Here is a 27,294-nt window from a genome sequence, read left to right as displayed (position 1 = left end):
TGAATGGGTGTAATGCATCCACCTCAAAGGCAAAATAAGTCTCTTCACTCTGGCCCTTGAGTGGCCTTGAAAGGCTGATAGGTAGCCTAAACCTCCCCATGTTGTCCTACAGTAAGTACCCCCGCAATCAGTCCCTCTGTGGTTTTTTAATTGAGCTTAGCCTGCTGAGTGGTAATTGATTCAGTCTGAACTACAGCAGAGGCGCTGATACAAGGTGCTGCTTGGCTTCCGCCTTTCTTTAATCTCCACTGCTTTATATTGTTTGGGAATACTCGCCACTGAGAAACTGCATGCCATCTTTCTTATGGAAATCAATGCTTCTTTTGGATGGAGGGGAATGACAGAGAGGAGTACTTCTCATGTCCTTTCATTTTGAACCAGTGTCCTTCTCTTTAGAGGCGTCGCCATGCAGATCTCCTTGTCCTTTGGCTACTGATGTGTTGTCAGAAAAAAAAGAGTGGAGTTGTTTTGTGGATCAGCTTTCTATAGTGCAGAATCTTTTTTCCCTCTTTCTTTCACGCTGCTTTCTTTTCTTTTTCTTTTTTACCTTGAACCAGGCTGCCAAGAAAAAGAGAAAAAAGGAGTGAAAAATCAACAGAGAGGCTCAATCAGATCCAATAGTGTCTGTGAGGTTTTCTTTAAAGCATTTGAGGAATAGCATCTGAGTGGCGGAGGAATGAGACCAAACTGTTCCCAGTCACTTTTGATCCTGCCAGTTCAAAGTCCCCATAGAGCAGAGGAGGAGGAAGGGGGGTGCCGTGTTTTTTTCGGGGGGGGGAGTACAGACACCTAGCTTTGACCTTCTGTCTGCGCTTGTGTCCTTTGAAAGTTGGCTTGTTTTCATTAAGCCATTCAGAATCACAGTGCTCGGCCGCAGTTTGACTAAGTACTAAACCCCCTATGGTATCTTTATAAGACATTCTTTACATTTCGGACTACTAATGCTTTCCATTTTTCCAATTAGGCTTCTATTGCCGGACTGCAATTGAATAATTTAAAACATTTGTAAGACATCTCTGATCTTGTAATGGAATAATTTGTGTGCGCATTAAAAAGAAAGAAATGAAAATCACATTATTGTACGAGCTGAAAGTGTCTTTACTCTTTTTGGTGGCGCTCTCTCTCTGGTCTGGAATATAGGCTGCTTTAATTAGCCTGAAGTCATTGCCATACTGTGGTCTGACGGTACTTGTTTGTCATTAGCACATTTAACTAGTCATTTGGGTAATGGCTTTCAAGATTGCTTTTGTATTCACAGAGATATTTTTTTATATGTAAATATTGAAATAATTTCCATAACGTGCCCTTTTTATTCATCACGGAATAATTGATGCATCTTTATTGCAGTGTAAACTTTGGTCTTTGAATGACTGTGTATATAGTTATCATGCCCGTTTTTCTTTATTATTATTATTGCAGTAGTATCTATTATTAACATATGTTGTAAAACATTTATGTGTATTATGTTAACATGAAAAGACACCAGAGAAGCAATTAATTTGAATTATTCCATTTTTTTTCCTAATGGATGGCAGTGTAAAGCTTTAGTGTTATTGGACACCATTTTTAAAGGGTATCTCAGTCGTGGGAATTACTGATTGCTGAATTAACAGCGGCAGGTCTTGAGTTTTTTTAGCCAGAGCCTCAGAAGTTTCCCCTGTGGATATCTCACTCATAATATGCATCATTGAGTAACCAACGACCTCTTCATGTGTCTCAGGCCTGGAACTCCCCTTCATGATGATGCCACACCCCCTGATCCCCGTCAGCCTGCCCCCAGCCTCTGTCACCATGGCGATGAACCAGATGAACCACCTCAGCACCATTGCCAACATGGCCGCTGCAGCACAGGGCCAGAGCCTGCCCTCCAGAATGGTCACCTCCGTAATAAAGGTAACTTTTAAAAAACAGAAAGCAGATACAACTGTTGAACTTGACTTAAAGGTCACCTATTATGCAAAATGCACTTTTTCATGTCTTTTATACATCAACATGTGTCCCCTCTGTGTGAAGAGATTCTAAAAGTTTCAGGAAAAAAAGATTTGCTCACTTTTTGTCCTGATCTATTTCTATAAAAACCTGTCTGAAAATGAGCTGATCAGATTTTGGCCACTTTATGATGTCATAACGATGTTTTGTCTTGTGTAACCATTAGCCAATCACCAACCAAGGTAACCCCCCCCTACCTTAGCACCTGAATCTCCTCCTAGAGCACCATTGTGTTCTTTTTAACCAAATATCTCTCAGAGGGGAGTGGGGAGGGGCTCCTTATTTTCATCTAAAGTAACAGACACAGAATCAGCACTTTTGAAACAGGGCTGAAACAGAGGGGATTATGGGATCTGTTTGGTATGTCGAGCCAAACACTTCAGAGACATGTTTTGTATATATCTGAGACCTATAATATATTGATGAAAAACATTATAATAGGGGACCTTTAAAATGCCTTACTGTTGTGTAACGTGTCAGTATATATTGTATATTTATTTTTGGGGTGTACTTTTCTGGCGCTGCTGGGGTTCCAGGAACGGGTGCCGGACAGTCCCTCCCCTGCTCCTTCCTTAGAAGACCACCGGAGGCCAGGCAGCCACCCGTCGTCCCACCGCAGCAGCAGCGTTTCCAGCTCCCCGGCCCACACGGAAAGCTCCTCAGACAGGATACGTACGTTTGTCACACAGATGAATGGTGAAGAACAAACGCACATTTGACTGCAGAATGCTGTTGTTTCTCTGTGATACCAAGACGAAGTAGAAATACGTCTTGCTGGCGATGTTCCTAACACCTCTGCTGTTTTAACATTCTCTCTCCAGCGATACACCACAATGGCATGTCCATGAACCACGCCCTGCTAGGCCTGTCCCCCAACATCCCGCCTGGGCCTAAAGAGGGAGACCTGGCCCACGACATGAGCCATGAAGCCAAGAGGATGCACAACGAAAAAGGTGAGATGGTTTTATCTAAAAGAGAAACACTTGATAGAGTGGTGTAGGCCACATGATACACAGTATGGAGTTAAGGATTTCCCAATCCAAAAATGAACTGTGATTTGTATTGTTTCCTTTTGAAAGCATCAATTTACGTTTTAAGTTAAAGACTTATAATAAGCTTAGTTCCTCCTATTGAATGTTCACAATGTATGAACATGACAGATGTTAGGAGAAACAAGCCACGTTTGTGCTCTACTGGACCCGCACTATAGGAGGAGCCTTATAAAATAAGTTGTCATTTTGAGAATTAAGTCTTATAAAGACTAATTATAAAGACTAAGGCTCAGCAATTTAAAGAGAGAAGGATAGGTTTGTAAAATCAGTAGAGGCAGGAGAACACACTGAGCTTACAGTGGGTTCATTTTTCACCAAAGGCAGAAACATTTCTGAGTCCATTGTTGGTAAAGGTGCCTCCAAGTGTTTCGAAGATCACACTCATTTTAACACCAAACAATTAAAGAAGAAAGAAATTAGCATTAGCAGAAAACATTATTTTTGTCCAGTATATTTTCGTAGATCTTGAATAAGCCTGTGATTATTGTTGATGTTAGAAATGGGAAGGCAGGAGTTGTTTCACCCTCCCGATTTATCCCAGTTGTGGATTGTGTCAGTATAACAATAAACCGAAACCACTGTAGCCATTCAAACACTCAGTTTAATATTTCTTTTCTTACAGTCTACAAATCAAACATGCACTTCAGAGGTAAGCTATACAAGTGTAAATATGTGTGGATGTGTGTAAATGTTTGGATGAAATGTTGCACACACTTTGCTTGCTGTAAAATCTCTGTTTAAGGAACTCCACAGAAACACAGTGTTAGTATGTTTTCCTGCTGTAACTAATACACCTTTATAAAAGATTTTATTTTGGTGATATTAGACAACTTCTAAAATGGAAATACATAGATAAGATCGTTTTTTCACCAGAAAGAAATGTGTGTATAAAATAATGCTCAGATGTGACCTTCCTGTACACCCATTAGTCTAATTGTGTTACTGAAAATCAGATTTGACTTTTTAAATCAAAAGTTTTTGTTATATACCAAATGAATACGGCTATGTTTTACAACTATGTGGAAAATAATGAGCGCTTTGTATAATGCACTTGACTTGCTGACATTTGCTTATTCCTATAATCCTCATTAACTCTGAACTTAAAGGGAAACATATTCAAAACCTCTATCTCATAGTCTAGAGTAAATGTTTTTATTATTAATTGCCGGCATTATTTCAATTTCGCCGTGCTTGTAAAGAAAAAAAGAGAAAAGAAAAAAGATAGAAATCTACTAAGCGTGGCGGATTAAATACAAAATGAAGCAAATAATAGATTTCCGTATTCTCTGTTGGTTTTGAGCGGGGCGGGGGGGCTGTGCTGGGTGACGAAGGGTGGGGTTGAGGCTGATAATGATATTAAAACCACTGTGGAAATCATTGGGCTGTATGTTCCCTGTTGGCTAGGCTGACGTGAAGATCAGTGCTAGACCTTCACTCACAGGGTGTGAAGCAGTGAATAGTAATAATTAGCAGGATCATGAGCTGAATTTATGGGTCACAAACTGTCTAACTGTCTCTGCACGTGTGTCGGTGTGTGTGTGTGTGCGTCGAGTATACAGAGCACCGCAAACAGAAAAAGGAGATTTAATCAAGTATCCACGTATTAAATCACCTGAATGTTTCCTCAGTAACAGAAATCTTTCTTCTTAACTGAAGTGCCTCCTCCACACTCTGGTAATCAACACAAATGAACTGTAATTTCTATGCAATATTCCAGCAGAAAGCAAATGACCCAGCAATCCACACCAATTCTAGCTAGTTGACCCACACACATCTGTCCACAAACACGCGCCACATTATCTTTTGAGATTGTCAATTCCTAATATGTCACTGGACTTGATTAGGATTCTGAGCTCTCCAGTGTGTGCACCAGAGGTCTCGGGCTGTGCAAAACATTTTTATAAAATAACCCATTAATGCAGAGGAGTGCAACTAAATTAGTTACCAATTTGCTGAGCATGAATTAATGAAGAGAGCTTCTCGCGGCTCCCACAGTTGTAATTTTCATAATAACCCCAGACCTTTATTTGGCAGGTTGTTTAGTTTTTTCGTTTGAAGGTTTTCATTAGTCTAATGAGGACTGTGCAAGGGCGAGCAGTCAGCACAATTTACATGAGGAAGCTATCATAATAAATGAGGCAATTTGAATAACATGCACAGGTTTATGCAGCGAGATAAGAGAGATTGTAGCAGCCAGATTCAGAGGTAACCAATACATTAGAACAAACTAATAACCAAAGTAATTCCAATAAAAGCTTTAAGTGAAGGGAATAAAATTAATGATAGATATATTGAACTGTAATGATATGATACATGATGCATTAGATTAATAAAATAAATGTGTTCCATTGTTAAAGAGGGGTGAGGCCTCGCCATCCGAAGCTTTGTTTATAGTGAGCTTTTTAATTAGGCTTGTTCATCGCATCAGTTTGTTTAGATAAATGAGATAACATTCCAATGGTTTAATGATATCTCTCCACTTGTTTGATCTTTATGATCCTAGCAGAGCATTAAATTAATCTCTTGCAATGCACTCTCTCAGAAGAGAGCAGGGTAGGCGCAGAGGAAGGATGCGGTGCCCCGGCTCATATGGAAGCTATTTAAATAGCCAGACACCTCAGAGACTGCCACTATAATGTCACATCACTCATATCCTATGAACATTCCTCTTCTTTTTCATGTCATCTCTGCTGATGAAGGACAAAGGCTGTTTGTTGTTGTCTAAAAAAGACCATTTCAAAAGTTGTGTAACCCAGTGCAAAGTAACCAGATGGTAGTTTTTTTTTTGGGCTGTTGTTTGAACTTGATTATTTTGTGTCCAAATTTCCCCGAGAAAAAAAAGGGGAGATTAGATGATGTGTGAGAAAAAAGGCTAGTAGAAAGCTAAGTGTTATCTCACATGTGACTAATTGAATTGCTTCAAACAGAAAGTCTGTGGCGAAAGCTTCCGACAAGCCTCTGTCTCGTGAAACAGCAGGTAGCTGACAAACAAGGGGGACATTTGAAAGGTAAAAAAGCCTTTGGCTGTAAACTTACTTTGGACATCAAACACTTGACATCATTTTATTTCCTCAGGGAGAAGGTGTTTGAAACACAAGCCATATGTATGTACGTTGAAGTATAAGACTTTTCTGTAAATACCATGTGGCAGTTTAAGCATTTTGCCAACAACAAATTTCCCCACTTTGCCTCAGCCCTCCCACTGCAGTTAAACATGCCACATCTCTTTTACGCAGAGCTAGAGCGCCTGACAGGAGAGGCAGAGGCAGCTACAGTATGTAAACTGATTCTGTAAACCATATTTTAAAAGCTGGTGATTCACTGGTAATGTGATCTCGGCACTCCAATGGTAAATGTTATATATCCTTGTTGACATAACAGGAGACGCACTCGTAATGTCCTCCCAAGCACAAATGGATGCCTGTGGTGTGTTATGTCACCTAGAGGTGCATCCTTTCATACCTGCTATCAACCCTTGATGCATTGGTGTGACCACAATGGACTAAGCTGATTTGCCACGCCTTTCTTCTTTGTCAGGATGCTGCCTACATGTCCAGTTGCTGCTGCACTATCCGCAGCCCCAGTTTACCATGTGAATGATGAGCAGGTAGCAGTCACAGTCTATTACACACAGCTGCTTTGGGCAAGGACCTGTGGACATTGATGAGCTCATGTAGAGAGGGGAATATATTTTGAAAAGATGAAAAAGTCATTTCTAGCCTTTGTAGTCTTTGTTCTGCTCCTCCTTTGCATAAGCATTTGCAACGATAAAAAAGGAAGTTAGGGGACTTTGGGTTAGGCGAAAGTCCATTGTGCGCTCTTTGTGGCGTAAATATTTCACTGACATTGATGGTAATCTTCCAACAGTATCATTAAAAGTTAGATATGTTCAGTGTAAGCTCCTTCTCTTCATCTCCCTGACTTTAATGCATAGTGTTTTGTTCAGTGCTCCCGATGTCCTTGGCGTTGCTAGCTTCAAACACATGCTGACTACCTGACTTTCCCTAAGTCAGGAGGCAAGATCATTAGCCATCACAACCCTGAAATGTGACTTGGCAGACAATAATGCTTTATGATCAAACAACTTGTCAGTGCGTCCTGTTGAAATGAAAGAGTGCAAAAAAATAATTCAATAGAGGATCAATCAAATTTCCCCGGCCCATGTGAGAGATTGCTGATGGTGCAGAGAGGGGCTATTCCTCGAGGACATGGGAGTTCATTTGGATATTTGTTCTCCCCCTCATGAATGTTCCATTGCGTGACACCATCTCCTGCTAATCACATTTCACTGAAAAGGGGGGATGCTTTTAGGGACGTTGAAAAGAGAGAGGTTCTTTTTAATCTTTGAAATGCCTCAAAAGTGACAGAATGCTTTCTCCTGCCAAGACGTGAGCCTCGGATGGGGAGATAAATATGCTGTGGTCAGCTAAGTGTATCTAGTGAGCAGAGAGGCAAATTTAATAATGCATTATCATTCACTGGCGAAGGTGAAATCTCCCTGTCCATCAGAAGGCTGAGGCCTGTTTCATGTTACCCTTCACTGAAAATGAACAAGTGCTTTACTCAGCCATACCAGAGATGCACAGTAGGCACCGGTGTTCTACTATATATGCTGCTCTGGACTGTGAGGAGAACACGTCTGTTATCACAGCAATCATCTCCCGCACTTGACTGGAGACATTAATGATCACAGTCCTTATTCCTGATAAAACAGTTTTGAACAATAACCTTCTTTTTCCCTTTTTGTTGTTGTTGTGTTCTCGCTCTCTGAGAACACAAGGTGCGTTTTACATATCTGAGCATCTGCTATTATGCAGATTGTGGGATCATATTTACCCGAATGCCCTTGGACAACAGCATTAAACAATTATGAAGATTATGTACAATGCCGAGAATTTGCGATTCAAAACAATTCGTATCTTCGCAGTGGCGGACAGATAAGGTTGACCCTGAATATGTATTTCTGTACTTTTGGAGACATTCTGCTGGGTTGTTTGTATAATTTAATATTTACATGTAAACAGTAATTAAGTGATGCTACCGACATGCCAGGGCCAGGCTCTGCCAAGGTAAACACCGGCCCTAGTAGTTTGCCACAGTCCATCATGTTTACAGACTTGCGGAGCAGAGTGCTGTTTGTGTGCTCTTGCTTGGCAAAGCCCATAAAACACCGCCAATTGGATGCCGAGTGTTGAACACAGTCACTCTTGTCGCCTGGCAGTCTGCTCGCTGACTTGAGGACATTGTGAGTCAAACCTTTAAATTTTCACTCTGCGATAATTACGCCGCTATACTTGAGCTTTTATATCCTTTCACTGAGAAAGTAAATCATTCCTAATAAAGAGAGGAAGAAAAGGGGGCGGAGGGAAAAGTGCTTGAGGACTAATTCTCTTCACTCCCTCCCTCTCTGCTCTCTATTCTGCTTTTTGAAAGCCTTTCTCTGAGTATTCCAGTCACCTTGACTTTGCAGCTGCAGCCTTATAGTCTGTTGCTTATCCTGCCTAACCCCAGCCTGTCAATTAGGTGTTTAAAAATTAATCTCTTTAACTGGAAATACCATGCCAGCTTTCTTCCGTCTGTAAATGAAGTGTTATGAATTCACACAGCGCAAAGCCAGTGTTATGAATAATGTTATCAAAACAGATTTCCACACGTTTAACACGTCGCTCCTATTAAAACCCCTTAAGTATTTTTATAACTGTGAAACCAGGACTGCTAATGGATTTGCATCCATTTTTGAGCTTCTGCAGCAGGCAGCCATAGAGCAGGGGCTCCTAAGCCAGGCCTTTTAAAGTTTACATTTCCGCTTTCCTCTTTTGTTCTTTCATCGTCATTTAAAAGCAGCTCAGTATATCCAGTCTGGATTAGTGCCAGACTTTGTCGAAGCTCGTTCAGTAGCGAGAGAACAGCATAGCCTCTCCCTAAGGATTGCAATGCTAGGCAATGACACCAATGTGTCTCCCTGCCCCCCCCCAAAACCCAGCATCTAGCAGCAGGCTATCTGGCCAACCACGCCAAGCTAATTCTTGTTCCATTAAAACCTAGTGATTACGGGGGATTTCCTCTGTTTGTTTGTTTGAATGCTTAATTATCAATATGTAATTGGCATGTGTATTGTGATGTTGGGTGCATATTCGGTGGCATATTTTACTGGAATGCACTTTGCTATCGGGTAGAAACAGGACTCCCCAGTTACTGTCTAAGTTAAGCTGCATGAGAAGTTGCTCTAATGAATTAATAAATGCTAAACAAAGGAGAACTAAACAAAGAGTGGGAAATAAATGGCTTGATGATTAGTGGGTCAGAGAGATTAGTGGGGTATACAGTACAAATGATCCCCTTCTGAAATAGGAATGATTCCGGCAAAACACCCAATCAATAGTTGAGGCCAATTTAATCTCCGGGATTCTTCTGTCAATAAACGGACCCAGTCATCGGAGGTCAATATGCAAAGGCAATCTAAACACCTCAAAGTGCCTCACTATAATGTCCTTCTTTGAGTATTATCTCCCCGACAGTTTGGGCCCATAGTCAATATGTGAATTACAGAAATCTATTCAAGTCTACCTGGCTGTCATTTTATTTTCCTGAGCCACAAGTTGATTTTAGCTCCTCCACCCTGAGCCTGCCGGTTGGACTAAACGCTATCTAAGGTCATGGATTAAACGCCGTGACCTCTAACCTTTAACCACCTTTCCCCCGTCCCGTTTCGACCATTCCAACTGCGATCGTCCCTCTACAAAATGCCATTTTGTCGCCACTACTGTTCGCTTTAAGAGCTCATTTGATAGTGTGCGCCGGCAGAAACAAAAGTCCTGTATGCTTTTATGCAGTCATCACAGTCAGCCAAGCCTGTAATCCTCAGAGGTCCGATAATGACATAGCCCCTGCATTTATTACATGGAGGAGAGAGGGAAAACGCTGACTTTGAACAAATGAACACTCTGACCTTTATGCAATAAATATGACACGGGCTGCATAAAAAGACAAGATATCTTCCTCCTGAATGGAAGTCAACACAGATTCGGCTCCCTTGTCTCTTTCTCTCTCTGTTTCCATTTCTCTCTCTCTTGCTGTTTCCCTCGCTCTTTTTCCGGCTAACAGTTACACAAATGATGAAATCGATTTGAATTGTTTGCACCGTGATGTTGCGATCTATGAAGCACAATTTGTAGTTCGTATCATTCTCTGCTCTGGCAGTGTTCTACATAATGTACATGCATGGCAGATTAGTATGGACAATCATCCGTCAGAAGTCTAATCTCCATGCATGATTAGATTCCTTTAATTTAATCATTAGCGGGTGTTTTCTCAGTAATGAAAGCAATAGAAGAAATGTCCTTTATTCACGCCAGAAAGAGACAGTTTAAACAGAGGGAATCAACCTTTATCTCAGTCTTTGTAATCTCGCTGTGATCCCAATTGAGCATTGCGATTGTCTCCTTTTGTCACCTCAGACCGCCTCTCTGACAGTAAAGGATTTATGGTTATTTCCTCCGTGCAGCCTGTCCATCTGTGGCTCTATCTTCATGTGGCCTTGAGAATACGATTCAATTTATTAAGGCAAAGCAATGGACTCATTACTTTAAAAAGGTGGCAAGAGAGGGAGTGAGAGAGCGGGAAAAGTGACACACTGAATTGGTTATTAATGGAAAGGCACAGCCATAGGGCAGTTGAAATTTAATGATACCCTACAAGAAAATACGAGGGTGTCACTCTCCAAAAAGTCATGCTAAATGTCAACATTTTAAGGTCCCGGCGCTAATTTTATGCCTGTGCACAGTAATGTTTTGGAGAGCATTTAGGAAACACGGCCCAGTGGCCAGCCTGATTATCCCGCTCACCTTCTCTCCTCTCTCCAAATGGGTTTGTGCAGCAAGCGATTTCATCTCTAAGTGAAGGGAACATTAGGGAGGGGAGAAAGAGGGAGCGATAGAGGAAAACACGCGGTTTGATTTTCATGCTGTGATAAGAGAGTGAGAGCCAAATGTTACCTGTTAATCTAGCCCAAACCGGCCGGGGCTCTTGACTTTGTCCCCCAGCAGGGATGGGGCAAACACTCATTTTCCTCTCTCCGTGATGAAAAGGAAATTAGCTTAAATGTGATGAGGGCACATTAGTGTGTGTGCCGTGCATGTGTGTAGTGAGTGTGTTTGAGGGCTTTTTGTTTGCATACATCTGCTTGCGTGTGTTTCTTTCTTCACTGTGTATACAGGACATCACACACACATATGCACAACATATGCATGGGGTAGTCATTCTAAAGGAATTTGCCTTGGATGGATTCATCACACATACATTCTCACAGTATGTCCTAGGGCTGAACGATATACCGTGTCATGGCGATAACCGCGATATGCGCATGCACGATATTCACACCGCAGGGACGTGCGGTTTTATTCATTTTTTTTCAAATGCTAACGCACTTTAGCACAGAATTCAAAATAAAGATACCCTTATTACTTATCGAAACTGCACATACAATATATCCGATTAAAGCTGAGACTCCACAGATTATTTAAGTATAGTATCTAAGCGAGCCGATCTCGCGACAGGGGAAGCAAACACAGACCGCGAGTTCGGATGACTCAGTGATGATACTATATACCTAAATAATCTGTGGAACCTCAGCTTTAATCGGATATCTTGTATGTGCAGCTACGATAAGTAATAAGGTACTTTTATCTTGAGTTCTGTGCCAAAGTCCGTTAGCATTTTTCGCTCAGGGGTCATTTAGATGCTTCTTATGAGACTTGTGTTTTTGTTTTGTTAAAAATGGTTTGTATCGTCAGTTAGCTGAGATTATTTCCGTTAATCTGGTATAACACATTAATAGGTTCTTAAATATTAAGATCCCCTCAGACACAGTGTCGTGAAAAAAAAAGTAAAGTACCCGCCGGGACCTTGGGGGTGACAGGTTAAAAAAAACGCAATATATATTTCGCAGGGGAACAAAAAACCGCAATGTCAGTTTTTTTCAATATCGTGCAGCCCTAGCATGTCCTATAGGTACTTCAATCTAACCCTCGCCTAGTTGCATTATGTACTATTAAGTACACATTTTCTGTCAAGATGCTGAGAATAAATGATTTGCAACCTTTGGAAACCTGCTTCTACAAGTGTATATAATTTATAAACAAGATACACAAAATAATATCAACATTTATTAAGAAAAAAACCATGACATACTCTAAGAGCTCTTGTTTAAATCTGTTTAGAGCGGTTTTTTGCCTCAGACACCCTTCAGAGTGCACACATCCTTTGGAAGATAAGCTGGGCTCATGTTTTTTTAAAGTGCTCAAATTGCATACAACTACTTTTTTTTTTGCCCATCACTGCATTTGTACCAGAAGACAGATATTTCCCTTGACAAGATTTATCCAAATCCGGCGCTTTAAGTGCAGGTGGAATAATGCTGTGTTAGCTGCTAATGGCTGTCCGAGAGGTCATAACTACTCCATTTGAAGGAGGCTGGTTTCTCCGCAGCCCTGGCAGGTCAAATCAAATGTAATTGTGCAGTGAAGAGCAGTGCCTTGCTTTGTGTTGGCTGTGCTGACAACCTCCAGGTTTAGCATTCAGTTATCCTGCTGGGAGGAACACAGGTTTGCAAGGACAAAGGCTTCACCTGTCAATATATCACACTGACTGGCCAGCCAAATGTACCTCTGCTCTCCCTCCTCTCTCTTCTATCTCTCTTCCTCTCTGTCAGTCTTTCATTCTCTGCACACCCATTCTATTCCAGCCTCCTCTTCCTCCACCTATCTATCCATCCATCCATCTTCTGTCTTCAACCATCTATCTCTCCTTCCTGGCATCCTTCTCGTCCTCCTTCTCTCTCTTTGTGTGTCTTTCTGTATCTTCCACTCCTCTCGCTCACACTGGCTCCATGTGAGTACTCAGCTGAAATGTCCGCAGGGACCCAGTTTCAAACACAGGAACCAGAAACATATGGCACATTTTCAACTCCCAAGGTCAATTACAGCTATTTATCCAGAGATTGCAGCTAAATTTCCCAAGGTTTCTTCTAGATTTACCACAGATTGCAATGTGTGTTTGTCACATTTTAAATCAGGCCAGTTTCTCTGCTTCTCCCCGCTCCCCGTGACTTTCCATCAAATATTTCAAAGGCTTTCAAGTGGGTTTTAGACATGTTTTATCTCTGGTTATCATGTGCCCCATCTTTTTTTTGCCTCAGCTTTGCTAGGTCCAAGTGCCGCCTGCAACACAAATCTAATAACATGTAAATTGGAGATAAGCCCAGATCCCTCCAAGTGATATTTTTTACATTCATAGTTTGTCAAGTCAATTCCTGGGCCCCTGTTTTAGCAGCACAACACATGAGGAGTGAGAAAATTAACTGGATAGGTGATTCATCATTGCTAGCACACTGTCAAGGACTCCCTCTGCAGCTATCGAGAGCAGGGTGGAGGAGGAGGATGGAAAGAGGAGGGGGGCGTTGTTTTAAATTATGGCATTTCATTCAGAATGCATTGTATTTACAGCGTCCCATTTTTATTTGTGGCTCCTATTATCCGCCGAAACAGTTGTGCATGAAATGTTATTTGTGACAGGGGTGACCTGCGAGTGTTTTTCCACACAGTATTTCATAGTCGGGGGCCTTAACTGTACCTTTAGCGTACGGTAAGCACAAGAGGCTGTCACAGCTGCTGTTGGCAGCCTTGCTAGTGGAGAAATATCACCTGGAAACAGAGTACTCCATTCCACCAGCCCCCATCACTCCAACGCCTGTCGCTGTAATTAAGTTGAAGTCAATGATTGTGGAGCAATGGTGAGAAATAAACATGCAAACACATGCCAGCATTTGCAGCCAGGCACAGAGAAAAAGAGGGGGGGGGGAAATAACATTAGAAGCAAAGAAACCACAGATCTAAAATCGTGTTCCACTGGAATTTACATTTGAGTTTCATTAAGCCAGTTTTGATGATATTGATTAAATTAGTCACTTATTAGCCTCCCATTTCCTTATTTTTTTTTAACCGCCTGTATTTATGTATAGCTCCTGGTGGAAATGTTATCTGACAAGGGGTGCTGTACTGTAGTTGGAGTCTGTCGAACAAAACACGCTGTTTGCTTTTCCCAGAGCATGACAGGTTGTTTCCCCTGCAACAAAGCCATCAAATATTCTGTGTGATCCAACATTGTGTTGGAGGGGAGGCCTGCTGAGTGGGAAGCCGGAGTTTGTTAAAGCAATGATTTATGATTAATGCCAACACTAAATAAAGGACAAAGTGCCTACAGTACAAATCAATTACAAAGCTACAACAGCAGACCTTTCCCCGAGGTCTACTAACGTCTCTAGTTGTTATGCTGATTTTATTGGAGGTGGGTGAAGCATGCATATAATACATGCAATACATCTATATCAACCTGAGCTGGAGCCAACTGTAATGCTTTTGATCTTTGATTAGGTATTTTATTGAGATAAAATGGGACTTTCATGTTGTGCCACTGTATAAGGAGAGTGCATTTTATATTTCCACCCACACGCCCACCTCAAAACGACAGTACTGCACCAAACAAAACAAATTACCACAAGAGTGGCTTCTTAAAAGTAGGCAATTCATTATTTTTATGAAGTCAAATTATAAACAAATTTTAATCCATTAGGCAACCATCCATTCTAATTAATCAACAGGAGTGAACTCCATCTGAAAAAGGAGAAAGGTTGTTTACTCTCTCCACGGACCAGCGGTGCATATTTCACCATCTTTCCCCTCTCAGAGAAATAGAAAAAAATCCTTCTTCAAATTACAAACCTAAACTATGAATCCTAACACTCGACTTTTGGCGCGGAGATGTTTCCAGGGCATTTGCAGATGCTTGAAATAATCTCCAATGTTTCTGCTCAATCTGCTCTGAGGATGGGTGAAATAAATACTTTAAACTAATTAATGTAAGACCAGCTGTTCCCAGCACTTGGCTAGCGTTGGTGAATATTGATGGGAGGGAGAGGCAGGGCTGTTCAGCTCCACTCTCTGTTTGTACAAGATTCAGCCTGCCACATAAACAGATATGAATACTGGATGAGAGCAGAGAGGTGCTTTGCACAACACAGCCAGGGTTCCACATTACAAATAAAAGTTTTTTCTCCCCTTTTCATTAAATTAACAATTAAACAGCTGATGGTGCAGACTTCCTGCGGAGACCTTTTTAGTCGGTACGTGCTTAATAGACTGGCTCTCTGCAAGATGGTAACACTTGGCTTGATAAAAGCTCACTGGACAAAAACATGTGTCAGATCTGATGGGGAAACAAACGGCGGTGTCTGACATACTGTTTTAGTTTGACCAGGCTGTATCTGTGTCTACCTCCCGCCTTCTCTCCCTCCCCTCTCCTGCTCCTCTCCCCTCCTCTGAGGCCTGGTGGAGAGGCTGGACAGCAGATGGCAGGGCCCTACCCCTCTGCCGGTGATGAATGGAGGATGATGTCATCTTAGGTTTTGACAGGCACCCGTGCGTGCGTACACAAAGGAAGCCCGAGCCTCTGGGGTCGAACTGCGGGCCTGCTTCTGATTTTGGAATCCACATGACATATCTTAAATGGGGGGGAAGCTGGATTTATGTCCTGGTAGATATTGTTTAACCCCACGCGCAGGCCTTGTGAAGAAGCAATACAAAGGAATCTCCAAGGGGACTAGTCAGACCACTATATTTCTGAGAGGAATGCTGGGATTGGCTGCAGCAGATCAATATCCACCAGTCACTGCTCTGGTCAATTCAAGTCAGGGTCAATATGTGTCAGCATCGCCAAAAACGACTCACTTATTCTACCACCTAGTTAGTTGAATTTTCTGTGAATTATGAATCAAGTTCCAATGTTATTGTTTTTCTTTGCAGAGGACAACCCGATGTGCACCCCGACAGCGAGAGAAAGCTACGAGAGGTTGTCATTTGCTGGACAGGCCCTTCCTCCGGGCTTCCCCTCACCCTTTCTCTTCCCAGACGGCTTGTCGTCAATAGAGACTCTCCTCACCAACATACAGGTATTGTCCAGTGATGGTTGTGATCTCATAACAATACAGCTTTCGAAGGTTTTGACACGACTTTCAGCAACTTCTGATGGTTTATACAGTAAATGATCTCGGCACTGTATTTCAAAATGTATTTGGCAGAGGTACAGTACATGTTGTCAGTCTCAAGGAAAAGCCTGACAATATTCCCAAACAATAATTGATTCAAGCTGCTATGAGTAAATTGTACATGTGATCGGGGCATTTTGTAATTCTGATGTCAGTTGTTTGCTATTGAACATGGACACAATCCCTGTAATATGTCTTTGTTGCAACTTCCCCTTGAGGGCGCCAAAGTGAAACATCATTTCAAAACATCCCCTTAACGTAACTATCTGCGCAATTTTTCCAAACATCTTTGATTTTGGACCTTGGAGTCTAAACTCGAGAACTAAGCAACTGTTGTCCTTGACAATTGAGCAAACTCCATCCGCTACTGTAAAAAGAAACAAGGTGAAATGATTTCCAAAGCTCCTAAGAAATCTAGCGATACAATGCCGATCTATTATGTCGTGAAGGCTTCAGGACTACATCAGTAAAAAACACTTCCTTTATCTCCAAACATAAAACTAAGCAGGTGTTTTTAACAGCAATAGTTTTTCAACAATTCAAGGATTTCCATTCTAGAAGATGTTAGTAAAAGTCATTGCCAATTTAAAATGTTTAGTCAAAAAGGTGGACGTCATCCACATCATCCTTCCAGTAACATGAACATCAGGACTACAAAAACACTGGACTGTAAATCTAAGGTATCTGCATACCTTAACAATACCCGTCTACTCAAGAGTGCTATTTAGGCTCCGGCTCCATCCCCCTCAGTCAGAAAGATGAATGTGTTGCCTTGTGTCTGAGTGTAATGATGTGTATACACTGCTGCCCTTCTCCTTGCACTCGTACCGCTGGCATCCGAGTCCTTCTTCTCCTTTGACTCTGTGTGGTAATTAGAAAGTCACAAGTAAAGCCGTCGCAGGCTCCCAACACTCCACTAAGTCATCTTTGATAATGATCCTCGCCTTGGATATTTATATACAAATCAACAAAATGAAACCAAGCAGAAAATTAAGATAAAGCAACTTAGAGTAAATTGGGGTCAGAAGAATCAACAATTAGTAAGATATAGCCCAGTGCATTCGATATAATTGCATGTGGATGGGGAATATTTGTGAGGAAAATGGCCGTGCAGCTTTTTCTCACCAGAACGCAGTCTCGCAACTTTCAATTTAGGAATGTCAGGAGTATATTTGGAATGGCAGTAATGTAATTGACACATAATATTCATTCCTGGTGTGCTGTGTGAGGAGGTGGGAAATGTGCTACAGAGACTAATGTATATCAATACCAATCCAGTTACAATTGTCAGCTGCGTAGTAAATGGGAAGAGAAGTATAGTTTAGGAACATAAAGATGTACAGATCCAATCCAGAGTAAAGATTCTGACCTTTCCCATAAACCTTTAACCCTATACTTAGCAGAGTGGAGCTCTGACCAATAGGTGAGCTCCATCTTAAGCTTTAGTGTCTATCAAGCTTCTGTCTGGTTCGGTTCACTTCACCTACAAAATGTATTGTCTATCTACACATGTATCTAATATTCCAATTACTTGTATAAAGACTCTCCTTGCATTATTTCTATTCTATTTTATTTGGATTAACTATTTTGTCTGTTTTGTTATGTTGCACCGTTGGAGGAGCCTGTGACCTAAGATTCACATTGACATATCTACACTGTAGCAATGTACAAATGACAATAAAAGCCTTGAATCTTGTATTGCACAGCTCTGTCCAAAAAGTGTCAGACATTCCCAGTGCTCTCAAATTATCCAAAACGTTGGGAGATCTAAGCTCATGTTCCTAGATCTTGTGGGAGTTGTGTTGCAGCTAAGAGGTAAACACATCTTCACTAGGACCATCAAACGTGGTAATACGCCTGAAAGCCATCATGTAGCAGCAGTCAGTTTTAGTCCCTGAGTTCTGCCTCACCGCTGAGGGCAGTGTGAGAAGCTGCTGTGACACACTTTCCATGGGGTTCGCTGTCACTTCCTCTTGAAGCTCTTAAATAGCCCACATCACTCTCTCTTTCCCTTACCTATATCTGTGTGTACATATTGTGTATAAACATATATGTGTGTGTGTGTGTGTGTGCAGGGCCTGCTCAAAGTGGCCATTGACAACGCGCGGGCTCAGGAGAAGCAAGTGCAGCTGGAGAAGACGGAGCTGAAGATGGAGCTGTTCAGAGAGAGGGAGCTCAGGGAGACTCTGGAGAAGCAGCTCGCCATGGAGCAGAAGAACAGAGGTACTGCCTGACGACCACACACACTCGTGTGTGGTGTGTGGTGTGTGTGTGTGTGTGTGTGTGTGTGTGTGTGTGTGTGTGTGTGTGTGTGTGTGTGTGTGTGTGTGTGTGTGTGTGTGTGTGTGTGTGTGTTCTCCCAGCAGTTCACAGGCGTATGCTCATGTAGATGTGATAGCTTCTCAATGTACATCCCCGCTCCTGCATGTATGTTTAATGTTTCTTATTGCAACAGTGACACGTTCGACTGCGTTTCTTTGGTTACACACACGGACACGCTGTGATCTGCTTAGCGCCGCTTTCCCTGCTCTTAGTCAGTTGACATAATTGGTAATACACATTCATTTAGAGAAATTCACTCTCAGTCTCATGTTAAATGCATCAGCTTCTCATGCTAACTGTGTCGTTTATGTTTAATGAGAGAAATTCATGAAAAATATCCCAATACATTTTTCAATTTGCTTTAATTCCCTCTAGCAGTTTGTTAAGTCGCAGTCGGTATTTTCTTTTATTAAGGAGGATCTTTATGTATTATCAAATATTTAGCTTTAATTGATTTCCCTTTTTTCTATTATAGTGTGCTAGATTTTTTTAAATGTGGTTATTATCTTTTCCTGCTAGATGGCTACAGTAATCAGATTTCTGTCAAAAAAAAGGCTACGCTCATTTGCCCTACAGCTCATTTATTGTCACTGTGGACTTTCTCCTTCGCAGCAATCATTCAGAAGCGTCTGAAGAAGGAGAAGAAGGCCAAGAGGAAACTCCAAGAAGCTCTGGAGTATGAGTCCAAGAGGAGAGAGCAGGTGGAGCAGAGCATGAAGCAGCCATCGCCCTCCGACAGCATGCGCTCCCTCAACGGTCAGAACTTCCACAGTGAGACACAATCCTAAACATTTCACTTTCACACACCAACAGGGTTATAGTGGGCCAAAGTAAGAGGAGAAATGACAATCCGTCAGTTCAAAATGTGATTTTTCAGGACATAAAAGTCACCTGAAGCAAATATTGTGACGTCATAGATGACTCTATAATACTTGATTATAGAAATACTAATAAACCAACTCGCATGCTTACTGTTATCTTATCATGAGCCTTAAATGAAAAGCTGTTGTGAGTGCTGTATCTTATCTCAAGTGCACATTTTCATCAGGAAGATCCAGATAGCGGAAAATAGTGCGTGAAATTGGTCTTAAATTAAATTCCGAGCGGCTTTATAAAGTCTTAACTCTAACTTGCCTTGAGCTGAAAGAGCCCTGTGTTCATCCCTGCTTTCTATTCTCATAACGCTTCGTTATATAAATAGTGTGTCTTGATTATTCCGTTGTGAAATGTCTAACTATAAAGAAAAAGAGAAGCTGATTATAGTTCTTTAAAAGCCCACGGTGACATCTTCAAATGCCTTGTTTTTACTTCTTAATATCCATATCCCAAAACCTAAGAATGCTATAAAAAGTGTCAAAATAAGTGGAACGAATGCTCAAAAAAGAATTTAAACAATCAATCATCCACAAACTTGCAGATTAATAATTGTCGAATCCTGTAATGCATACTTGACAGTTTAATTATTAATAGAGATATAAAGTTACTGACCAAATATCCAAGCATTAAAGTTAAGAAGAGTATTTTTCATTATTTTGATCTGACAGGAGTTACTACTCAGTTGCAAAGTGAGGCATTACAAAACACGATGAGCTCATCACACATGATTTATTGTCAGAGTTTAAACTACCCAGTGCGTCAGAAAAAATAGTTTAAATACGACAAAGAGTAATGGGATCATTTGTATACAAACTTTTTCATTTATATCGGTCAAATCATTTTTAGTGATTGTTTAAGTTAAGATTTGTGGCCAGCAGCAGTTCACAATACAATGTTAAAAGACCAGTTGCAAAAGTGCTAGTACAATTTAACCTTTGACATATTGATGGACTTAACAATCACTTGATGCAGGGTTAGATTGTAATGTTCCAAAGTGTTAAATGAAGGATTTGAGCTCCTTTTCCTCCACTAGTGTTAAGCGTAGTTCCTCCCATGCACACATGGAGGTAGATGCGATGGAGAGATATAGCTTGAAGGCTGGGTCTCTTGTTTTGAATGAGCGATGCTGTGAAGCTGGTGTTGTGATGGCTTGATGTCACGGATGTTTAACGGCGGCGATCCCTCTCTCCTCGCAGACTCTCTGACCCCTGAGATGGAGAGTGACCGCAGCAGTGGAAGAACAGATGCTGAAAGGACAATACAAGGTACAGGGGCTCAGATGAGACAATAAATCTCTCTCTCTTCCTGGCTCTCACTCTTGCTCTCTTTTTCTCTCCCCCCACCCCCCCCCCACCCACCCCTCGCTTCCTCTCTCGCTCCCCCTCACACACACACCGCTTCACTTTATGAACATTAGTGTTTCTGTGCCTGCTGTTCAGGCATACAGCTCGCCATCTGGGCCACAGCACTAGGTCAAGATCATTGGTTTTTCTGTTGAAATAATATTGTTTTTAACTTGACTTTTAGTGGCTTTGGTGAAGCTTTCTCAGATCTTTGTTGGAACCCCGTACAACGCAGTAGATAAAATAGTCTCAGCTAGAATGTCGCAGAGAAAGACAGAAGTGTTTTGTTTACAGCTCAGGAAGCATTAATGAGTCATAAAACCACAAAAAGCAGTGGAATCCCCCCTTTGATAGTAATAAACGGGGCAAATCAATCCATTTTATGAATAAGCCTTGTACATTTTTAATGGTTTGTTTGTTTGTTAGCCTTGGGGGTGCAGTATGTGTTTGGGGAAGGGCGCGCTCGTGATAACCTCTGTAGACTGTCTTGTATCTGGGTAAACACAGATAGCAGACACCTTGCAGAGGTTGAATATCCTCATTATTACTCGGACGTCTCCCTTTAATACGCCTCGGCTGCGTGTGCTCACAACCGCCCTTATCAGTGGGAGGGGTCCCAATTTGTCTGGGAAAATGCTCCGTGTAATTTGCTGTGAAAAGTGGAAAATATTCCTCTTTGTATGCGAGAATAAGTTGGGTCCCTTTAACTCTCTAATGTTTGATTGGTCTACTTGAACTGATATTTTGTGAAAGGGCAAAAAGAAAGAGAGAAACGATGACTCCTCCGTAATTAAATGTCATTCAGTCACTGCGGGGATCTGAGGCAGTTTGATGTCCAAAAAAAGGAAATCCATATGTCATCATTTAAATACAAAGATAACTTGCAGATACAGCGTAATTATAGCCCCCTATTTCATACCAAATTAGTACATTTAGCCACTTTAATTTCTTTACACTTCTTTTGAAGAGCTGGCCCTTTTGTGGGTCTATTGTATCAAATTAAACGTGTTGAATCTTCACATTATAGCGACAGCGGCCATTGTTCTGCTTAAATGTACAGTCACAGATCTTTTTCTTTGCTTTTTAGAAAGAAATCGAAACCCTATTAGGAGCAGCACAAAGCAGCCATATCATTTCTGCGGTCTCAATCACTCTGATCATCGCCTTGAAGAGTGGGATGAAGGAGGGAGCTGAATAACAGGCAGCATTTTGTGTTTTTGTTCAATTAGAGAAGCATTTGTCTGCCACCCATGTCTCCCCTGCTCTACTCCGCAAGCCTCGCTGTATAATTAACCTCAAATGGCAAAAAATGATGTTGATAAATTACACAAGCAGAAGGGAAAAAACAAGCCTATCACTCGCATGAAAGCCGAGAGAAATGTGTGGGTATATTCTCAACTCCAAACTCAGGGAGGCTGAAAGGAGAGGGAGAGAGAGGGAAGAAAAAAATAATAATGAGGGCATAATTTTAGAGAACTAATTATTTCTATTTGTCTTTTGTCACACTTCTCTAATTCTGCGATATTAACACAGTCTGTGTTTATTAATTGCTTTTACAGTGTTTTGAATCGGGTCCAAGAGGGAACGTGGCTCTTTTCACAGGCAGAGAGCTACTGGGACTGCACCTCGCCAGTACTGCCTGGCAACGGTGCGCATGTGAATATCTTCCCCCAGTATCTCTCCTGGTTCCCTGCCGCCTGCCACTCGGTGTGTTCGGCGAGTTTACACGACCCTGTGCACAGAGATAAAGTTCTTTGTTGCAAGATTAAACATCAAAACAGTTAAAGTGAAATTAAAATTAAATGAATGAATGTCACTGAAGCAAAAAAGACTGTAATTAATGGATCCCTTAATTGTCTTCATAAAATATTTGCATGGGCATAATTTGCATAATTTACATGTATTAATTAATCTTTCAAAGGAATTTTATGCTGAGAGAAGCCAAAAATTCCCTTTGTTTTATTTAGCATCTAATGAAATATTGATTCTCTTTAATGAACTTTTCATCTTGATTTGAATATAAAAATACTAAAGTTTTAACATATTTTAATGAGGCGGTCCTTCATAAAACAATGTGTCAGGACGTCACCAATTGTTCTAGTCATGTGTGTAAAGCAGATGTTTCAACATTTGCACGAATATTGCGCGCCGATTTGAAAAGAAGGAATTGAAGCAGTGAGATTAGCTTATCAGACCTCTTCACTCATTCCCTGTCTTTCAGTATAATTTCATCTATTAGAAGCAAAAGGCTGCAATATTAAAGCTGCTCTCGACAACGTGTTAAATGTCGTCATCCGTCTTATAATCTTCGTTTTCATTAACACCCTTTACAAACTGCTCCAACTGTGAAGCCGGGCCGGCAGGTAGACAGACTGCGAGGTGAGCCTGTGATGTTTCATCTGCTCTTTTTATTAAGGTGTGTGTACGCGTGTGTGTCAAGTTGTGTATCCCGGCGCACACTCTTAGCAGTCTCCGGCCCCCCCCCCACCGGCCCCCTCCCCGGCTGTCTGTTTTTCCATCGCGCTGCATTCATGCTGTAATGACTTTTACACAGAACTCTGTGGTTGTTGCTTGAATAGAGGCAGCCATAGTGCAATGCCTCCGAGACCTACGGCAGTGCTGGGTAATTAGCCTGTGTGTTTGTACACCCTCCCCTTCCCCCCAACACACATACTGTACACACACACACACACACACACACACACACACACACACACACACACACACACACACAACAAGCCTTTGTTGTCTCCTCTGCATGCACGGCGATATATAAAACAGGCTAATAGGGGGAACAGGACCAATTGATAAAATATTGATAATGTAATGAGTACAGATTTTAAATTAAGCACAATTTGTTAGTGGTTAAATAATGATAAAAATGCTTTTTAATTATAGAAAATAATGTGCTTTACATGTGACTCCCAGCATTAGTAGAAGCACTTCCAGACATTGTAACCAGGTGTATTCTCATGTCTCTGTAGAACAGGAGTCAAGCGCTTCCTCTTGTGTCCCGCAATGCTTGTGTCATGTCCAACAACTGGCGCTGCTAAATGTCTTTGTGTGCGTATCTCTTTAACATTGAATTATTTAGGGTGCGCTGCCATAGAGAGGTGTGCTTCTTAAAGGCATTACTGTAGCATTCTCCGGCAGAGGAAATGCGAAGGTAATAAACGTCAAACATGCTCCTGAGCTGTGCCTAACAGATGCTTTTACCAGCTCAGCGTCGGAGCAGCACTGCTCGCTCAGGCGAACACTCAGACAAGAGTGTTCGCTGGAAATGGACAAAGCTCGTTAGGTTGGAGGTGTCTGGAGATAACGCAGTAGAGGAATGTCTGCTGTTTTCAATAAACACTATTTCCATGCAGGAAATGTCACTTAGAGAGCGCTTTACTTCATGAGTGCAGTATTATGTTCAAACAAGCACATCAGTAGAGATGTCTTCAACACAATCCCGATGCGAGGACAGTGGTGATGATATCTGCTTTTACAGAAGGGACTGTGTTTGTAGTGAAATATTCATGTTAACTGTGTAATTATATTGATGTACTGTGTATGATCCTTAATTCAAAAGTAAAAAATGTGTTATTGTTAGTCCCATTTTCTTTCTACCTAACTCCATTATAATGTCTTGTTTTTATTTGCAGTGAAGTAATGGACTTGCATGATATTTAATCATATTAGTCATGGTTGCTAACTTAATCTTATCCGTAAATCGGTTTCTGAATCCATAGTAACACCGCTGAAAGTGAAAGACTAGAGGGCAGCATTTTGAAGTTTCATCAACAATCACTTCCTGAATTGTGCATGTGCGTCAGCAGGAAGTTAGCTGTTGGCTAATCCTTGGCTCCTGTGTGTCCTCTGTTGCAGATGGAAGACTGTTCCTGAAAACCACAGTGATGTACTGATAAGGTCGTGAAGAGCTGGAGGAGAAATACACACAAAAAATCTGAAAAAACACGAAAAAAAGAAAACCCATGAAGATTCTCAAGAGCCCTTATCCAGGCTGATTTAGTAGAGGGAAGGAGTCAAGCTGCTTGTAGAAGTTGAATGGAAATTGTGTTCACCCAAATGCTGAAGGAGGTTGTGTCTGAATGTAGAATAAGAATTTCTCACAGAGGCCAACATTAAGTAGTTTGATAGAAGAGGTGTTGACATAGCGGTTGGCCTACGTGAAGGATAAACACATATATCGAGCACAGTAAAAACGTACCCATGGTACACTGTTGGTAATAACTCGTAAATTCACAGCACTGAAGATTTTTATACTGTATCTCAGCTAGCGAGAAAGCTTCAAAAAAGAGATTGGACTGAAGTTTTGTTTTTGTATTTCAAATTGAATTTTTCTGAGAAGCTAAAAATGACACGTGGAGATGAAAAAAAAATGTGAATCTATCCATGTGATCATCAAAAGAGAAGATTGATTTCCATGTTTTCTAAATTAGATGACAATACAATCAAGTTTCCTTTTTACCATTGTTGTATATACAAGATCTGATGATAATGATAGGAGAACTCACTCTATCGAACCCCAGTGGATTGATAAGGTATGTGTATATAACGTTAAGAGGTATTGTGTATGCAGTAGAGCTAGTAGGCAAACAATACCACCATTTATATAAACCTACAGTTTGTTTTGTTCTATTTCTGAGCCATCATTCTTTCCTATAGCTGCCATTTTGGTGAGAAAGCATGCAGGCATGTAAATGTTTGTCCTGGAATTATGATATTTAATAAATCCTATATTGTGCTGAACAAGTCTTAGGGTTGACTCACTCCAGCCCAGATGATTTTGAAAAACATAACTCAGACATTTCACTTTCAAAATGAAGACTTTTGCTGTCAATAGTACTGTAATCTTTGTAACAGAGGTAATATTTCTTGGAATTTACTGTACATGTTTTGTCATGAGACACACTCAAAAACAACGCCTCTCGATGCTTTTCTAAAAAAAAATATCAAGACGAATGATCGCGTGTCAGCTTGTGAAACAATCAGTCATGACACAACTCTACGGACTGAATGCCATTTAATAACATTGCTCAAATCGCTGTTGAACGTACACACTTTTCCTTTCTAGAGTGTTTCATGATATTCTGATGAGAAAAAAAAAACATAAGTTATCATTTTCCTGTTACTTTCCCTGAACACTTTTGAATTGTTGGTGCTGAAACACCTGTGTATATTCTCTAAGCTGATGTCAGTCCTTTAACTGCAGAACAGTTTAGACCTTATGTGTTACAATCAGGAGCGGAGGAGTGTCCCATGTTCACGATGTGTTTGTTCTTTTTGTTCTCAATGGAGTGTCTAGGTCTGTTGTCACTGATAACTTATATAGCTTCTCGAATCATCTCTTCATTGTACTTCAAATTCAAATAAAGTTAACATGTTGATGATAAACCACATGTGAGTTAATGTTGCCTGAACACACCTCTGTCACACTTCTGCTCACAAGGCTGAGAGTTTTTGAGAGACACACTGAACATTTGAAATTCCAGATGCTTTTAATACATTTCAATCTTCTGAAATGTAAGCAGGTGTTGTAAGCAGCTCTTTTTTAATTTTGAAATATTGTGTTTTTGGCATATTTAGCCCTAACTCATTCCATGTATTATGTATAGCCTTAAAAACATTGCAGGTAAACTGTAGAAAACAAATGAGCATATTGTTCTTCACTTTAAACAAATGTGTATGGGTATCAAAGGATTGGAATATATTGTGTAACCTTTCCTTTTCCCCGAGTGTGGCTGCGTGTGTGTGTGTAACCTTTGACTTGCATGTGTGAGTGTGTTTTCAAGAAAAGAAAACTGCGTAGGCTAATCCTATATAAATTATGTAAATGAGGGTGTGACCGAGCTCACTGTAAATAAATTATTTCTTGTGTACTTTGAAGTGTATGACACTAATTCACAATATATCACCATAAAATAAACAGCAGTCCTTTAAGCAGTTGTACATGCTGTAAGGTCATGCATCATATTATTCTCTTTATATAACGCTGAAGCTTCCAGGGAGTTAAGACATTTCCAAGCTGTTCTGTTAACGCTGAATACGTCAAATGATTCTGTTTTGAAAATGTGACATTGTCAGTTTTTGTGGCACTTCCGACATTTCTCCTTGTGTGTTTTTAATTATAATCTGAGCTGACTGGTCTTGAGTGACATTATTTGTTTTGCTCTCGAGACACAACAGTTATCCACAGGGATCATTTCAGAACAGCTGTAACAGGGACGGCTCTTAAAACGCATAAGAAAACACCAAATCGACATTGAGAGACACATTTCTCTAGTAAGCAATTCTGAGTGAAATGTGTTGACACAGCAGGCTCGGTCCATTCCCATTCTGCATGCTTTTTAAGGCATGGCCGTAACACAGCCACAGAGATGAATAATTGACTGATTACTGCATAATTCAATGCTGCATTGTAAAAACTCAAGGCCTGATATATTTCAAGCTTTTCCTCTTTTTATTAAAAATGAGGTTAAAGTTTCAATCAACCTTGAAAGAACAATATGACACACAATGGGCAATCAATCATGAACCCATGCTTCTCGTTGAGTTCAGACGCACGCTGACTGTCGCAGCTTCTCAGGAAACTTAAGCTCACTACGTC

At 41.0% G+C, this 27,294-nt stretch overlaps 1 protein-coding gene across 12 annotated transcripts in view; it reads left to right on the top strand.

The window, feature by feature from the left end:
- dachd (dachshund d) overlaps window positions 1-26,566 on the top strand; it is a 116,898-nt gene extending 90,332 nt beyond the window's left edge. For 2 of the 12 annotated variants that reach the window (XM_034213592.1, XM_034213591.1), the window contains 9 exons: window positions 1,721-1,893; window positions 2,508-2,685; window positions 2,811-2,942; window positions 3,664-3,690; window positions 15,899-16,044; window positions 18,216-18,363; window positions 19,075-19,233; window positions 20,535-20,603; window positions 24,552-26,566. In XM_034213592.1, the coding sequence (XP_034069483.1) occupies window positions 1,721-1,893; window positions 2,508-2,685; window positions 2,811-2,942; window positions 3,664-3,690; window positions 15,899-16,044; window positions 18,216-18,363; window positions 19,075-19,233; window positions 20,535-20,603; window positions 24,552-24,589 (1,070 nt within the window). In that variant the 3' untranslated portion in view covers window positions 24,590-26,566. Of the gene's footprint in view, window positions 1-1,720; window positions 1,894-2,507; window positions 2,686-2,810; window positions 2,943-3,663; window positions 3,691-15,898; window positions 16,045-18,215; window positions 18,364-19,074; window positions 19,234-20,534; window positions 20,604-22,240; window positions 22,330-24,551 lie in introns of all 12 variants that reach the window. The other 10 variants (XR_004568701.1, XR_004568700.1, XM_034213597.1 and 7 more) reach the window with 10 other exon arrangements.
- Window positions 26,567-27,294: the final 728 nt, after the last annotated feature.

This window comes from Gymnodraco acuticeps, unplaced genomic scaffold, assembly GCF_902827175.1.
Source record: "Gymnodraco acuticeps unplaced genomic scaffold, fGymAcu1.1, whole genome shotgun sequence".
Classification (NCBI taxonomy): Eukaryota; Metazoa; Chordata; class Actinopteri; order Perciformes; family Bathydraconidae; genus Gymnodraco; species Gymnodraco acuticeps.
The sequence above is the reverse complement of the archived record's forward strand: the minus strand, read 5'-3'. Positions and strand labels throughout refer to the sequence as shown.